The 17,640-nt window shown below is 36.1% G+C and overlaps 2 protein-coding genes across 2 annotated transcripts; both read left to right on the plus strand.

The window, feature by feature from the left end:
• The first annotated feature begins 5,420 nt into the window (after positions 1-5,420).
• On the plus strand, positions 5,421-7,749 carry LOC110750289 (MATE efflux family protein). The gene is made up of 2 exons (XM_021950588.2): positions 5,421-5,666; positions 5,789-7,749. Exons 1-2 carry the CDS (start codon positions 5,619-5,621, stop codon positions 7,361-7,363), a joined length of 1,623 nt encoding a protein of 540 aa, XP_021806280.1. The 5' UTR covers positions 5,421-5,618; the 3' UTR covers positions 7,364-7,749.
• Positions 7,750-15,695: 7,946 nt separating this feature from the next.
• Positions 15,696-16,795, plus strand: LOC110750206 (DUF581 family protein, putative (DUF581)). The gene is made up of 2 exons (XM_021950494.2): positions 15,696-16,079; positions 16,280-16,795. Exons 1-2 carry the CDS (start codon positions 15,811-15,813, stop codon positions 16,476-16,478), a joined length of 468 nt encoding a protein of 155 aa, XP_021806186.1. The 5' UTR covers positions 15,696-15,810; the 3' UTR covers positions 16,479-16,795.
• Positions 16,796-17,640: the final 845 nt, after the last annotated feature.

Below are 17,640 nucleotides of genomic sequence, written 5' to 3' on the forward strand. Positions count from 1 at the left end.
GTGAAGTGAGTGCACAACCCATCCTTCATCACATCATAATTTTCTGACTTTATATCAAATTGAACTATGAAAACCATGCGCATCCATTACCCATCTTTCTAAATATTGCATTTCATGTTTAGGGCATACCATTTAAGCATCTCTCTACTCTATCTCATGCATTTTTCGATTTCATCGATCGATCATCAAATTCAAATCCCCTTGACGCGTTATATGTGCTCGGTTGAGGTGATGAGTTTACTTTTTTTAACATATATTGCTTCTCAAGTAGAAAAACTGTTTTAATGGACAAAGTTTTTATCTTGTAAGTCACAGACTCACAGGAGATGTGTGCTTGCCAAAATCATTGCATGTCCTTTAAAGCAAAGCTTGACTACGTTTTTATGTTATATCGGGCACTTGAAAATACTAGAAATGTATATCGCGATCAAGTCAGTAAGAGGTGTGAATTAGCAATATGATTTACAAATAGTTACGTTGGTTTTTTATTACTATATTTTGCTCGAAAGCGGTTGTGGTCAAAAGGCTATGGCACTCTAAATCTTCAACATCTTTTGACCCAAGAGAAGAGATCCACCCTAGGCCTATAGTATATTTGGCACTTAAAAGACCAAGTAATGTGGACAATCTAGCAGATGAGAGATTCTGTCCACTAGGATTTCCAGAGCTACTGCCATCACAGTTAGTGGTTTATTAGACATGAGAGTTTGTTGACTAATAGAACAAAGAGGAATTAGTGCTATACTTAAAGTAAGAAATGTCAAACTCGTGGGCCCTCCAAGGATTATTTCCTTAAGATCCCCAATCTCGCTTAATTTGAGCTTAATTTTCTATTGACCAATGTTTGGTATATGGAATTTTTTTTCTAAACTACTACAATTTATGGTGAGGGCGACTCAAATTCGGGTGCAAGAGAGCCAGCATACAACCCTGGTCAATTGGTCTAACCCAGATTTTCATGTTTGGCATGGAATTAAGGTCGAATCTCTTTAACTTGTAATTATGTCATTAGTTTTTCAAGAACTATGGTCTTTAATTTGTCACCCATATATGGTGCTACAAGTAATGTAGAATAATTGCATATATTTGCTTAAGCTTTTAGACATGATATCTTCTTTTGATTCGTTCAATTTTGAAGGGACTAATTGGAGGTTAGAACATAGTTGATGATTTGATGGAAAATACCTACAACATGCAATCTGTCACTCATGGCGGGGCAAGTGAGAATAGTGTTTGTTGTTTGAGTTCTGCCCAACAAAGCCTGCGAGCTTGGGACCAAAGAAAGAGTGTTTTTCCAACAAAGCTCGCAAATACTACGAGAAAGAGCGTTGGATATTCCATCCTTTCCCCCTAACAAGTAACAACCACCCCATGAGATTTGTTGAATATTGAAGGTAAAGAATCCCATCCTAGGACATTTATATATTATATGTGTCGACATGAAAGAAAAAGGTGATTGAAAAGCAATCTGTCGACAAAGTAGAATATTATTGAAGGTGGGTGTAATAATTATGAATGGAAGAAAGGATCGCTTTGGTCATTTGGTGTAACTAGACGCACATGCAGGGTTCCATGCAACTGTCACTTGGATAATTAATTTCGTAGAGGTAGTGATGATTCTTAATGTCAATTAATTTGACAATAAGACAAGTGTTTGGAGAGAGAGAGAGAGAGAGAGAGTTTCATAGAGGTAGTGATGATTCTTAATATCAATTAATTTGATAATAAGACAGGTGTTTTGAGAGAGAGAAAAGTTATAGTCGTGTCGTGAATATATTGTTAATAATTACAATTTATATGTATCACATTTATTCATCACATTATCGTAAGCAAATCTTATTACTATAAGAGAGGTCAGTTAATATGAACTGTCTCCGCCTAATGTCTATTTAGAAGAGATGAAAGTTTGAAAAGGAAAATATTGTTGGACAATTTGCATTTTCCCCAGAAAGAAAAACTCTACAGTTCAGAGAGATCAAACAAACACGTCTTAAAGGAATGCCGCATTTTGTACAACGTTATTGGAACTTTTGGTCAAGAGGACCAAAAAGTCGTTTCTGAGCAGTTACATGCAAAAAGAGCAAGAACCATATGAAAGATGGCAAATAGGACGTGGCTGCTGCTAGCTAGCTACCGAGCTTTTCAGCACTATTCATAATTATCTTAATTTTTAAGTATTATCTTTGCTCTCTTGTCATTTGATCGGGTATAGCAATAATAGTTCTCAATTTTTTTCTTATTTAAATTTTAAAAATTAACTTTTCTTTAATTCCATTGGAAATGACAAAGAATTGCAACTATTTTAAACCAAAAACAAGTACAACTACTTTAAAGATCGGTGATAGTATTTTATTAATAAGATAAACAAAAACAAGTACAAGTACTTTAAAAGCAACTAAAGTGTCGAATATGAATACAACTTCTCCACTGACCAAACTCAACAAGTAGCTTATCTTTTAATCAACTAAGTTTGTTAATTTCCTGAGCTAGCGATCAAACCTAGGGGTTTTTGCAACAGAAGAAAATGAGAGAGATGATACAGAAAGGAGGGTTGGTTGTAGCAACTTCACTGAACAAGGTGTGTGCTTCAAAAAGAAACGTGGGGGTTTGGCTTGTTTGGTCCGCTTCCCTCTTATGGGTTTTTTGGTTATATCGAAGAATCTTGAAAAAAGCATGTGATGTAAAAGAAAAGGCTTTCCATCGCTACCTAAAATTTCTATATACTCTCTAGGTAACACATGTGCACATGAAGGCGACCTTGTGCCCAAATTTATTTCAAATGGCCCATGAGATCGATAGAGGATTGAAGAAGAAAGTGACCTAATATATACAAACAATTCATCAAGAAGGTTTTACAACGTTTCCTTCAAGAATTCTAATTAGAGTTATTAACTAACTAAAAGTTCCTTGATGAATAGATGTATCAGTTTCGTGCCTAATTTGATTAGGCGCTTATGAGATATATAGGAAAGATATTCATGTAGGTAGTTTGATAAAAGTCATGATGTATAAGTCAAACATAGAGTCCATAACACAACAGAAAATGTACGGTGGTGCACTCGTGGGTTTACGTTTAGTATGTTTCAAACTTTTAGTTAGTTACAAAATACAAATTACTAAATTAATCTTCATTTAACAGCATGATTCGTTTGTGATAAGTGCATTATTTCCTATATTTTTATACCTATTATATTTGGTTTTTGTGGGGAAAGTTAATTTAAAAGAGCATTATTACCTTACCTACTTTCCTTATTTTCAGCTATTCTGTGCTCTTGGAAGGATTTCGATTGAAAATCGACTTTTCTAATGAATTTTAGAGCAAGGCCAATTGGAAAAGAAAGCTAAGACATTGAAGATCATTGTGTCAAAGTTTCATAATTTTCTACCAAGTCAAATGCTCCATACTTGCAAGTCAAGACAGCCTAAGTTGAAATCCGGTCAGAACTGCACTGCTGTGGAAAATTGAAGATTTGAAGACCTTTCCTATTTTTCCTAGTAGCGTGTGATATATGCTTGGAAAGCTTAGAGATCAAATTTTCTAGGAAGTGGAACGATCCCAAAACATGTGTGCAAGTTGGCTGACGTGTTTCCAAGTCAAAGAAAGATTATTTCCTAGTTTGTTTCCTTAATTGTTTAGGATTTTGTTTTGCCTTAGGAGAGTTTTTCCAGACCTTTTTAGAGTAGGGTTTAGTTGTTTTAAACTATATAAGGTCACTCTAACCACATACCATTTACTTTTTCACCATATTTCAATATACCCTCAAATATATCAGAGAGAGAGAGCCAAGAGTTGTTGTCGCGGTGCTTTTGGAGCTTACAAAGGTGTTGCTATGGAGAATCCATAGATCAAATCCATCTGCCAAATCGGTTTTATGACAACAATTCTTTTGTTTATCTTTTCTTTTGTCATGAACTAATTTTCCTTGCTAGGGCTACAATGTAGCCTAACCATGAATACTTAATTTGTAAAGTTATATTAATTTCTGATTACTATTCCATGTTGAGTATTTGTTACTGTTCTTAATGCTTTGAATATCTTGCCAATATTTAATTGATTTGATGATCCAAGCGGAGACCAAAAGGATATGTTTGGTGTTTGCTTCTCGTAACAAATACAATGTCTTGAATGAGTGCCCAAGAGGGACTAACATGACTCATGCAGTTTTCTTGCAGGTTCTCATAAAACTTAATGGATTCTTGATTTTCTAAATCTATTGCTCGAGAGAGAATGCGCTGTTAATTAAGAATACTTTTGGTTGAACCTGAGAAGGGATATCGAATTAATTAGGAGAAACCAACTGTCAACATGGGTGGTAATTAGAGTTAATTGGCTATAAGAATTAAGTGGAATGGTTATGGTGAAATCAGATGCTCTACTAGTGTCTCATCAAACTTGATTTTCCATCATTAATTAAATTGTTATTTTCATAACTGTTTTAGTTTAATTAAATCAATCAATCTTCCTAATTAACTGTTCAAATAAACTTCTACATTAATCATAATTGGTAATTAAAAGGGAATTACAGTCTTTGCGGAAACAACACTTCACTTATCTCTATATCACTTATTCGAATTGTGCACACAATAATTTCAGAACAAGTTTGTTAACAATTTGCTTGAAAATCAGAGTACTTTTCAGTGCACAGAAGCTGGAAAAGTAGACAGCACACCAAAGAGGATAGGAACTTAGCAATTGTGACACTGACCGATAATGAATATATTTTAGTACAAATACAAAAGACTTGAAAGTAAAATTGAAGATAATATAATAATAAGAATGTAAAATGATAACGACAGCGACCAAATTTCCTCACGTGAAGAAAGAAAGAATCGACTAGTGCTTGGTTTTTATTAAAAGTGGTGGTGGATGTGTTCTCGTTTATTTTGAAAACTGACAAAATATGGTTAAAACAATAGGAGAGTGGGCATGAGGGCATGAGGGGCTTGAGGCCACTGCTCAAATATATCACACGGTTTAAACATGCCTTATTGATCCCGTCCATCCCTCTATGCTAGGGACCATTACCGATATTTGTGTACATTAAAATGCCCTAAGGTTGAGGCGCAAATTACTCTATAAAATGCGTCATAGTGGCTATGGTAGGGGATTTGTTTGAAAGCTTTTTTCATCTTATTCACAACAGAGTTACACTTTATGAAATTCGTAAATTGGTATTCGGTACCAACTAATCATTCACGTATTCTTAATTTGTAAGTGAAAAGTTGTAATTTTTTTATAATACAAACGATAATCTAAACTACTCTAAATTAATCTTATTTACGAAGAGAAGGACTCAAACTTGAGTATGACCGGGCATGTTCACAACCCTGGCCAACTGGTCGTACGTCTGCAATGGAAGGCTGTAGCTTTAAATAGACAGCTATAGGTAACTAACTTCCACGGAACAAAAGAAACTTATCAAACCCCCACCAGTCCTACACTACACCCATATATCCTTATAAAAACCTTGCACGTTCATTAATTTCCCAACACACTTACCTCTCTCTCTCTCTCTCTCTCTCTCTCTCTCTCTCTCTCTCTCTCTACCCCTCTCTCTCATAGCAGAGGAAATTAAACAAAGCAAGCTAGAAACAAAGCAAAAGGAAACAAAGATATAATGGTTGAAGCAGCAGAGCAATCCCGAAAGTACCCGACAATGCCAGAGGTACAAAATCTCACTAAACATTATTCGCAGAATCTTCTTGATCTTTTCCAATTCATTTGAACTCTTGGGAATTTCCATTTTCATTATGACTGATATTTTTCCAATTTTTAACATCCTTTTAGGTGGTGGAAGAACTCAAGAGAACGACAGATATTGGCTTCCCTATTGCGGCCATGAGCTTAGTGGGCTACCTCAAAAACATGGTCCTAGTTGTATGCATGGGAAGGCTAGGAAGTCTTGAGCTGGCTGGTGGGGCTTTAGCCATTGGCTTCACCAACATCACTGGCTACTCGGTCCTTTCTGGCTTGGCCATGGGTATGGAGCCCCTATGTAGCCAAGCTTTTGGCTCACAAAACTTCTCCATAGCATTCCTCACTTTAAAAAGAACCATTCTCTTATTACTTCTCACTTCTCTTCCTATTGCTCTCCTTTGGGTCAATCTTGAACCTCTCATGCTCCTTCTCCATCAAAACCCTGATATCACAAGAATTGCAAGCTTGTATTGCCAATTTGCCATCCCTGATCTTCTAGCTAATAGCCTTCTCCACCCTATACGCATTTTTTTACGTAGTCAAAGCACAACATGGCCATTAATGTGGTGTACTTTACCAGCAATTGTCCTACACCTTCCCCTCACCATCTTCTTAACCTTCACTCTTTCTCTTGGGGTCAAGGGGGTAGCTATTTCTACTTCTCTCTCCAACTTCATCACTCTCTTCTTTTTTTTGGGTTACATGGTCTATGCTCATGTCCTAAAAGAGCGTAAGTATTGTTGGCTATTGTCCACTACTAATTCTGAACCAGCACCGATATTGTCCCAACCATTATTACCCAAAAATTTGGTACCGACCGCACTAGGGGCTGATCAATGGAGGATGCTAATTCGACTCGCTATACAAAGTTGCCTAGCAGTTTGTTTAGAATGGTGGTGGTACGAGTTCATGACACTTCTAGCCGGTTACCTTCACAAACCTCACATTGCCCTTGCAACATCGGCCATAGTGATACAAACCACATCTCTCATGTACACCTTGCCAGCATCACTAAGTGCATCGGTGTCAACACGAGTAGGCAACGAACTTGGGGCAGGCCAACCCAAAAAGGCACGTTTGGCGGCAGTGGTGGCGGTGGGGATCTCCCTAGTGAGCTCATTGTTGGGCTTGTCGTTGACCACCTTAGGAAGAGAGACATGGGGGAGAATCTTCACAGAGGATGGTGAGGTTTTGGAGCTGACCATGGCTGTGCTGCCCATAATCGGACTATGTGAGCTTGCTAATTGTCCACAAACTACAAGTTGTGGCATTTTGAGAGGAAGTGCCAGGCCGGGCATCGGGGCATGGATTAACTTTTACTCATTTTACATGGTGGGTGCTCCTGTGGCAATAGTCATGGCGTTTGTTTGGAGACTAGGGTTTCAAGGGCTTTGTTATGGACTTCTAGCGGCTCAAATCACATGTGTGATTTCCATATTAACAGTGGTACACAAGACAGATTGGGAGAGAGAATGGCTCAAGAGTAGAGAGTTTGTGGGAAAGAGTAACAACAGAGTGGCAGCATTTCCACATGCAGATGAAACAGTCAAATGTGAAGAGGGCACCTTGCAAAATTACAAGATTTTGAAATGTGAAAGGGAATTCGTGGAAAACCAAACAGTCGGGTTGAATGTGAAGAGGCTAGCTCCATGTTGGCGTTTCTAAGAGAAAAAAGCAGAATTTTGAAAAAGTGATTAAAATGATTTTGATGAGGGAAGAAATTAGTAATTTACATTAATTCGGATTTGAATAGGACAACCTCAAATTTATATTTCCACTCCATTGCCCCATATATGAAAATATTATATCTACTTTTTGTCCAACTATATATTTTTTTTTCTTGTATTAGTCTTCACATATATGTTAGAAGATTTGTATGCATGTATACCTCTTTTTTTTCTTTTTTTTTAAACGACCTTTCTTACTAAGAGGGGCAATAATATACTAAATTCGCACACACTACACAGATACGAGAATTCGAACCCAAGACCTTACCTGAAGGAACAATTGCTATAAACCACTATATTAGTGGGTCCTTTGCTATGCATGTATACCTTATCTTATTTGATGAACTTATAACTATCATGTGCTAAAATACGTACATCCATCCATAAAAAAAAAAACGTACATCCAAAGTCATACTTGGACTCTCTTCTTTCTTTAATTAATATTGATAGATCTCTTGCGTAAGTTATACGTTGAAGATGACTGAGAATAATTTTGGAATTATTGAATACTAGTTGGCTAGGCTAAAAGCTACTTGTGATGTGAGACATATATACGTATGTGTGTTGCTACCATTTGAAGACATTCCCTCTGAAAAGTCTGAAATTGAAGTTTTTGTTACTCTTACTTACCAAGTATTTGTCGTTTCTTGGCATATAAATATATATTCTTGTAAAATAGACAGAATATGAGAATACCACTGAATATTAAAGTGAAATCTCTTATGGTATTACTCCGACAGAACTTTTTCTTAAAAAAAAAAAAAAACAAAGCAAAATTACTTGCATCTAAAATACTTTAAAATAAGAGATGTTGTTGGAATTCAACGAAAGAGTCTCCGACCCAAGACAAGCAATTCATGTATGCTTGACTTGACCTATATATATGTATTTGTTTTTGTTATAAATATGTGGATCCCCCACAACTATTAGGATGAAGACTTTCTCACTAATGTTGAAGCCTGCTTCTTCTGTGCCTGGGCTCCAGACACATCAACTTGACCCAGCTGGTCATCGCTGGATCATTGGTTCTAGACTTCATGGGATTAATTTTTCTTTTCAGAAATTTTTTAAACACTAATTGTAAAGTGTCGACATGATTAAAGAGATATAAAATGTCAAGCCCCTGGAGGCTGGAGTTGAATCCAAGGGATTATGGGTGGTCTGAAAACTCTGACATTTCGATCTGGTTACAGAGACAGTTCATGCATATGATTATGAATGAAGATCAAGACGTGTGCTGTGTAATGTAAAAAGGACCAGCTGATATGACAAAAACTAGCCAATTTTAAATGGTTGTTTTGTTCATACCTTGTCTTTGACCTTTTCTGGTCAATAGTTCATACTTTGTTTGGACTTAATGCTCTAGCAATTAGTCTAATCAATCTAGCATTAGACTAATTGAATCGATTGACTTTGCAAGGTTGGTGTTTGTCCTTTGAAAAGGAAAGAGTGACTTTAGAATTTGTTGGCTTTGTAATACAATTAAGGATCAACAACTTTCAAATTCAGCCGACACCGAGTCATCTATTTCTTACCTGAAAAAGAAAAAGCGAAAAGATGTACATATTATAAAGTCGCAAAAGCTAACGTCTTAAACCCGAGACAAGTTATGTTGCAAAAGCTCCAATGTGATCTTTCTTCCTATAATTCAGGCTAAACAAAATGAAAAGTCTTTTATATGTGACCGAACTATCAATCTAAAAAATTATTCCATAAGATGTTTTTTTTCACCTCGCCGAAAACTTTTTCTTGTTACTCGAGACATGCAAACTTCAAAATGTTGTGTCATTTTTAAGGTCTTTTATCTCTGCCCTTGAGTTCAATTGGTTTGGGCTTTTAATCTGCCTAGTCCAATAAGCAAAACACATTCGGCCCTAGAAAAAGAGATGGGCTTAGCATCTCATTCACAATTGTCAACCAATATCTTTGCATAATATTATATTGTAGAGTTATTCTAGAGTGAGAGAGTCCTTAGGCGAGGTCCTATCTCTTACCCGTTAGATCAAAATTCATGAATATAATATGCCTCCACCGCTGCCCAAGAGACTTCTCAACATTTTCTTTTCTTCTTTTAGAATTATTCTTTTTTTCTACTGGCTATACTATCCAAGTCTCCTCAAGCAAATAAATTAAATAAAAATATTTCCCTCCTTCCCGTGTAAGTAGAGACTCCTGTATTTATTCATTCATGTCAATGACAGTACAAAGCATGATTTGCAGGAATGAGGCAAGCAGTATCCTAAATTAAATTATAAATATTGCTTTTCTCATTTTTCAGTTAAGGGCAGGGCAGGCAAACTGATGAAGGCGATGGTGAGTGGTTGCACTGCTCTGGTTTCTATCTTGTATCAATGGGGACCATAATAAATTAAGGTTCATTGAAACCAAACCACCATGGCATGGGGATGGGGTTCGTTTTATGTCAGTCGGACTTGATGTGATCTTGAGCCCACATCTAATTAAACATAAATGGGGAGTTAAGATGAATATTGTAACCATTGATGCCTTCCCTGCAGATGTAGGAATTTATATGAAAGACAGTTTACCAAAAAGAGAAAAAGGAAGATGCAAAACCCTAGCTGTATATTAATTTCATTGCATTAGAAAAGAAAGATTGTGTAGGATTCTATATGCCGGGCGGCCGGTGTATGTGAGTGTGCAAGAGTTAATTTAATATTTGATCATAATGGCAACGTTCAAAATATTTAGCGAAAGACAAGAGGAGCATCATTCAGCTTTCAAATCTACCAATCACTTCAGCTAGCTTTTTCTCAAACCAAGTCTATTATTATGTAATTATATCTATATATAGTAAATTATACAAAGTAACTTTTTGGAAATATATAAATATATGTACAAAATCGCTTTTGCAATAAGGACATTTTAGTAATTAATATGATTCCTACCCCAATTCCATATGGTTATGTGCCCATTTGACATTGCTTATTTGAGGTGATAAGTGATTTTTAAAAAAATTTGGGAAGCCCAGCCCATTTGGTAAACTATGAGAAAATCATTTATTGTTAAAAATTGTTGTGAGAGAAAGCTATAAGGGAAAGCAGCTAATGGGGTGCTTTTATTTTCTGATTATGCAAGAATTAGTTTCGAAGAGGCGTTGGGTTTAATGATTATGCGGCAATCATTTTCTGATTATGAGGGAATCAGTAAACAACTTCAATAGGAATCCGGAATCTAATTCTCCTCAATCCAACTCATTCTCAATTCAATTCCTCATAATCTACTTGCGGATTAGTAAACATGCTATTAATGTTATTCCAAATTTGAATTTCTTTTTTTCAAATTGATTTAAAAATATTAATATTTTATATTATCACATGTTCAAGCTCTTACATGAAATCAACAAATGTAAGATGTACAACATATTGTAGAAGCACCATTTTCTATCTACATATTGGGTATCGAAGAAATTAAGATTTAAAACCTAAAAATAAGGTCAAAAAATTGTACTCAAACTATAATGAAGCTAAATATACTAAGAAAGGTAAGAGTAATTAATGAAAGTTGTCGTATGAGATTTTGTACATACACACGACAAAAGAGAAGGACACAATTAATTATTTGGAGCTGAAAATTTTCTTCGCCATAACTTTTATCGATGACGACAAAAATGACAGCTCTCAACTATAGTAAGGCTAAATCTAATGAAATTCTTCCTTAAGATTTTATACATACATGTGACAAAAGAGAGTTGGTACATATCGAAAGCTATTATCACCCTAATTTTTGACATTTTGTCAAATATAGTGGGGCTAAACCTACTATAAAAGATAAGATCTATTGAAATTTGTATTAACCATAGAGTTGAAAATTTGTCTTTATTATTGTCATTTTTGTTGTTATCGATACAAAAAATTACACGATAACAATAAAATTACAGTTTCCCAACATTAGTATGGTTAAATCTAATACAAAAGGTAAGACTTATTGAAATCGTTTCTATGATTCATATTCCACACTTGTGGAATGTATGATACATTTTGAGGCAATACATCTTCCTGTGTGTTTGGAAGGGAGGGAAGTGAAAAAGTTTAGAATGGGATGAGTTTATAGATTTTAGCAAAGTAATAATAGGAAGAAAAAAGAAAATCAAATCAAATCATGCTAACTGGTTGTATAATGTGACAATTAATGCGTCAATAACTATATCTACAAAAACAAAGTCAAGTAAAATGGAACTTTGAGAGCATTAATAACCATTAGCTAACCTAGCTAGAGTCTATAAGTCTAGTTAGTAGTTGTTGTAGTTCTAATGGATAACCATGGGTTATGAACTTATGATCATAATTAATACCCAAGTGAACTAAAACCAAGCAATCCCTCAATGTCATTCACGAGGAGGCATGTCAAGATGAGAAATAACCAGAGCCACCTGTCTCCCTGTGGCGCCGGCTTTATTATAAAGAATCTACGTACGGCCTTCTGCAATTTTGTTTTGTTTTGTATTTTGTGTTGGAAGAAAACAAAGCCCCCACTATTCTTACACGTCATCATCCTCTCAGTACCAACACCTGGAAAAAGCAGGCCTCCTCCTCCCTTCCTTTAATCTTTTCTTTGCTTTGCTAGCTGAGCTCCACAACGCAAAGCATTAACCTTCTCTCTCTCTCTCTCTCTCTCTCTCTCATTAGCTATATAGCTAATGTACGTACAAGATATGATGACCTATCTCTTTATCTCCATCTCAATCTTTTTTTCTTTCTTTGTTTTCTTTCTTGTAATTTAATTCCATGGTCGATCCGCTTTGTGTGTGTTTAAAAAAGGACAAAGTCGCTAACTGCATCAAAACCATCTGTTCGTTTATCTCTTCGAGGCTTTTGTTTTAGTCAGCAAACTATCCCTACCATTTTGGAACTGATACGATACGATCCTTTCTTCCCTTGCTTCAAGACCACCTAGCTGGGTTTTTAACCAGTCTTTACAGTATAATAATAAATACTTACCCCCACACCCCCGGAAAATTAATATCTAATTGGAGCTTTCAAAAGTTACAACCACCTCCTCCATCCATATCTAATTACATGGTTAATTTCCTTCTCTCTCTGGTTACTTACCAATGTTCTGATATGGTTTATTAAACAAATGGGGTCTAATTATTAGATCTTATCTTCTACTTAATCTGATAGTAAACAAAAGCGCCATGCAATTTGCTCTTCCCCATTTGAAAATAATATCTTCATCTGATCACTTTTCTAAATGTACCATCAAATCAAATGTGTTTGATTTACATCTTTTTCCCTATGCTCATCTTATTTTATATCTTATTTTACATGCGTAATGGTTGTGGTTTCGTTTTCACCTATAATTGGACTAAGTCAGGAAAGATTTAAGACTAAGTTACTTGACCCATTATTCTTGATAAGCATGAAAGTGAAAGCAATTAAAGGGTGTTTAACTATCCTAATTCATATATGTTATATTTTTCTTGTACGCACTTCTTTCCCTAGGTCAAAATTTGCAAAAATATAAAAGTAAAAATAATAATATCTTGATAGGTCATAGGATTAATTAACCATCAAAGGCTTGCAAAGGATTTGATAGGGGGTTGGGGCCTTATTACATTAATCCTCCAATAAGAGCAACGTGTCATTCTAAAAAAACCCTAGTCTCACCCTGGTCCTTTCTCTCCTTGCCGACAATCAACCACAAGGAAGCTAAAGGGGGGAGGTGGCCCACCTCCCCTCCGCCCATTTTCCCCTTCCTCTCCTCATCTCCCATTATTTTTCTCCAATATTTTCCCTTCCTCTTATCCCATCTTTTCCTCCCCTTCCCCTCCTTAGATAGTCTAGATTTGTTTAGATCTAGGTTTGTTTGTTTGTTTGTTTTGTTTAGTTGTTTTTGCAGTGTTCTAGGTGACTCGTGTTGTCTTTGTCTCGGCGGTGGCATAGTAGTAACGCTGGATTATGTCTCTCCATGCATGGGAGAGTTGTGATACCTGATGGCTGATGTTTTGTCTCTGTTCAATAACGGCGACAACAGTGACGCTGGTGGTAGTTGTTGGGTTGTGGTGCTCTTCTTTACTCTACATCGACTGAAGAACTATGCTTGGTCATAAGAAGTTTTCTTTGTCAAGTTTTGAGTTGAAGTGGAGTGCTTCTCAGGGTCCTTTTACTGTTGTTTATGTGTTCCTCCTTCGTGTTCTCTCATGGTTTCTGCTATGGTATGCCTTGTAGTTTGTGTGGGTGTCAAAGGACTATGATTTTGCTAATAAAATGCTTCTTTTGACAGTTGGGATGTTTTGCGGTCCTCTCCTGTGGGTTTACTATTTGGGGTTTCTGAGGTCCTCTCATGTGGGTCTACTGTGTTGGTCTCTAGTTGCAGTTCTCGTTGGAAGTCTTTGTGTTAGTTTTCGTTTTTGATTTGTTCTTTTATTGTAATCCAAAGTGACCTGATTTGGACTCTCTTGTTAGCTCATGTCATGTGTGGTACTCTTTTCTCCCTTGGGGTTTGTCCCATGAGGTTGTCCTAAGAAGGTTTTAACGAGGCCACTGTATCATGTCGCTCTTTGTACATCTTTGGTTCTATAAATGAATTCTCTTTCTCAGAAAAAGAGCAACGTCTCTTCCTTTGGCTTGTAAATATATATGGTAAATAATAATTCCTTGGTAATATTGTAAAAATACCTGAGATTAGAGTATAAATAAAATAAACAATTAATAGCTCTAAGTCTAAGAGATATATGTATATATAAAATAGGGATAGGTAGGCTGAGAAGGATGCAATACGATGAATATAAAAGGTTGCTATCAAACTCAATCCTCTCCATCTTTGCAATAATTTATATATATTTTTTCCAAGACAGATTTGGAATGCTATGCAGATCAACATAAACAGAGGCAGTCATTCACTTAGAATTGCAGCTGCTCCATCCAGGAGTGCTCACCCTCCTCTTTTTTCCCTTTATTTTATGTTGTTGGGGTGGGGATGGAAGCCATAATTTATCAACCAAATCTCTGTCATAGGAGAAACATTTGAGTGCAAATGGGTAATACTGTTTTGCTATTTTTGGCTAATCACGATGTGCGTGATAATTTTTTTACTTGATATAGCTTAATTGGCTGAGATAACAAAACAATGTTATACCCGTTTTATATAAGTTTTTATGCTACCAGACGCCTCTGTCTAGTAGTTCATTTAAAAACTTCTGAATTATTGGAAAAATGGTCTAAATTGTCTTGCCAAATTTCAAAGGAACTAGTGCTATATATCTTTATTCATCTACTAAATCACCATAAATATTGCAGGTTATGCTTGATCAAGGGACATAACGGGTTTGCAATTGCAAATATCCATCGTAGAACCATCTCGTTATTCATCTTATGATATTTCTCTTTTTTATTTATTTTAAAACATTGATTATGCATAAAACAAAAGCAATGAATGTCCTGTTTATTTATTTTAAAGTTGGATTAGGAAGCATTTAGATAGTCTATATATAACACTATCTGTATTTCAAGACCTTTTAAGAAAGCAATTAGTAAACCCCACCCTATCTGTTAGTGGGTTCGGATTGGGTTAGAAATTTATACTTCCATTGGTCAAGAAAAAGGAAAATAAATATAAAAAAATCCCAGGGTGGGTTGAGATAGAACTTTCAAAACAATGTCCAATCATCCTCACCAACAAAGTTTACCATAATCTATTAGGGCATTAATTTAGGTTAGTGAATTAAGTAAACAATAATCTTTCCTTAGTTATGAAAAAGACAGAAGAAACCAAGAAAGAATTTGTAGAGTATAGCACACAAAATTATTAGAAGGTGTGTAATAAACTCATGGGTTTGTTAGTTTGTTTTGGCAATTAGGCATATAGACAAAAGCAAAGCATGCTTTTCTGTCAGTCTTCAGTTTATGTATAAATCATACAGCCCATGCAACCCTCCGCAGAAGAGAGCAACTGATCACATGACCCATTTCTGGCTTTGTTCGAATGCGACTGGGTTTTTTTGTTTTTACTTCTGACCATAATAATAATAATTATGAGACGAGTTTTATACAAGCAATCGCATTTAAAACGTAAACATAAGCAGACAAAACAAAAACAAAAATAGCCCAAAAGAAAATTAAAAAAACCCCCAAAAAAAGAATGTAAAAAAAAGAAAATGAATTGGGAACTAGAGAAGGGGGTATGTGGCAGTTAACCAGCACAAGGAGTCAAATCAATGGCTACGCTAATCGTCCTTGTTACTGCTCCATAGCTGTTAGGGGACCCACCAATCCCTTGTCTTTCTGCTCTATTTATTTTCCTCAAATTTTTTATCCTCCAGAAGCCTCTCTCTTCCTCCCATCACCAAATTTACAGAGAAAGAGGTTCAAAGAGGGTTTGCGTGTGTGTGTGTGTGTTGAAGAAGGCACACACAGAGAATGAGATATGGTTGGACTTAGCATAGTATTGGAAGGTCAAAAGCGAAGTGGTGGTGTGGGCAAAAATATCCCACAAGTTATTAACAAAACCACCATGGTTGTGATCAACAAGCCTTCATCGTCGTCTTCTTGTTTGCCTTCTCCTTCAAACCCTTCAAAAAGCCACAAAAATCTTCTCTTTTCTCCTCAGACACCCTTCTTGGCCCCAACTTTTCTTGACCAATGTTTTTTGTGCAGACAGAAACTCTTGCCTGGCAAAGACATCTACATGTACAAGTAAGTCCGCCCACAACCCCCAAAAAAAAAAACACAAAAGCTCACACCTTTTTGTTAAAATAAGCACAACCCACCTCTGATTTTACTGTTTCTTAAAAAACCCAGATGTTGTTTTTGGTTTTGCATCATTGCATGGCGGTTTTGGAGAAAAAAGTGAAGATCTTGATTTGGGTTTTTTTCATTTGGTTTTGAAAATGCAGGGGTGACAGGGGCTTCTGCAGCGTGGAGTGCAGGTACAGGCAGATTTTCATGGACGAGGAAGAGAGTCTTCGCCAAGAGAAGCAGTGTTCAATGGCTGCCATGAAACCTACTTCGGCTTCCTCATCATCTTCTTCTTCATCTGCTGCCTCCAATCAACGGAAAGGAACCAGAAACCGAGGGAGTGGTTTTGCCTACTGAGACTGAGAGAGAACCAGTTGGAAACCAAGAATTGGTTTCTTTGAGTTGTATTTTCAGTTTTACCCCTTGGTTTATTTCGAAATGACTATGATGTTCTTTGTCCTTTTTATTAGTGCTTCCTGCCAAGAGGACAAAAGGATCCAACCTGTTTTGCCCCCAAACATTTTATCTGTAATAGCCCACGGTTTTGGTTGCTCCACCATTGTTTAGAGCAGAAACCATGGAGGACAGTGGTGGGATTTTGTGACAGTTGAGAGGGCATTAATGGCATTTTGTTATTGTGCATTGATGATTTTAATTATTGAAATTTTATAAAATTTTTGAGTGTGGTAATACTGCTCATGAGATGGAGCATGATTTTACTTGTCTTCTTTTCTTTTGACACCATGACAACAATGGAAAATCTCTGTTGTTTCTTTTTCTGATCCGATGCGCATTTTTAGTGGAATTGTAGAGGGAATGTCTAAATTGCGCACTGAGTGAGGGGACAATAGTATATATTGGTGGACAACATAGTGCAGAATTAGTACTTGGAGAACAATGTCATGGTCCCAATAAGAAAAAAGATTACTGCCACCAAGGAAGGAACCATGAGATTGAATATATTTCTTTCAACCCCTTGTACTTTTCTGGTTTAATTTATAGGCCCTCCCCTTTTTATGCATCTTAAATCTAAGCCCCTCTTGATTTGATTGCAATTTGCAACATTGAATACGATACATTTAGTGCTTGAAATGAGTGTGATTTTGATCCTTTAGCTACCATTTTAATTTCATGGGTTCCCATTCTTACATTTGACAAAGATAGGCGGTCCAATAATATTGCCAAGGACGTTGAATGGTCTTTGATCATTAAAAGAAATGGGGAAGGAAAAGCCAAAGAAAGAGAAGGTAAAATGTTTCATCAAGTAGAAAACATCCGAGGATAAAATATCAGAACGGTTGCAAATTTTCGGCAAAGGAATGCTGACTGTCACCATTAATCGATGTCGCATTATTAGGGTAACTGTTCTGAACCCGTCGGTTATATGTAACTTTTCTCTGACAATGCGTAATAAAAAGTATATTGTTTTATTAGCGTCGTATTTGAGAAAAATTTTGTTTGCGTCGAACATAAGTAATTTTTCTCTGACAATGTTGAAGAAAATTTTATCATTTATTTA

Source organism: Prunus avium, chromosome 1 (genome assembly GCF_965620075.1).
Source record: "Prunus avium chromosome 1, drPruAviu1.hap1.1, whole genome shotgun sequence".
Taxonomy (NCBI): Eukaryota; Viridiplantae; Streptophyta; class Magnoliopsida; order Rosales; family Rosaceae; genus Prunus; species Prunus avium.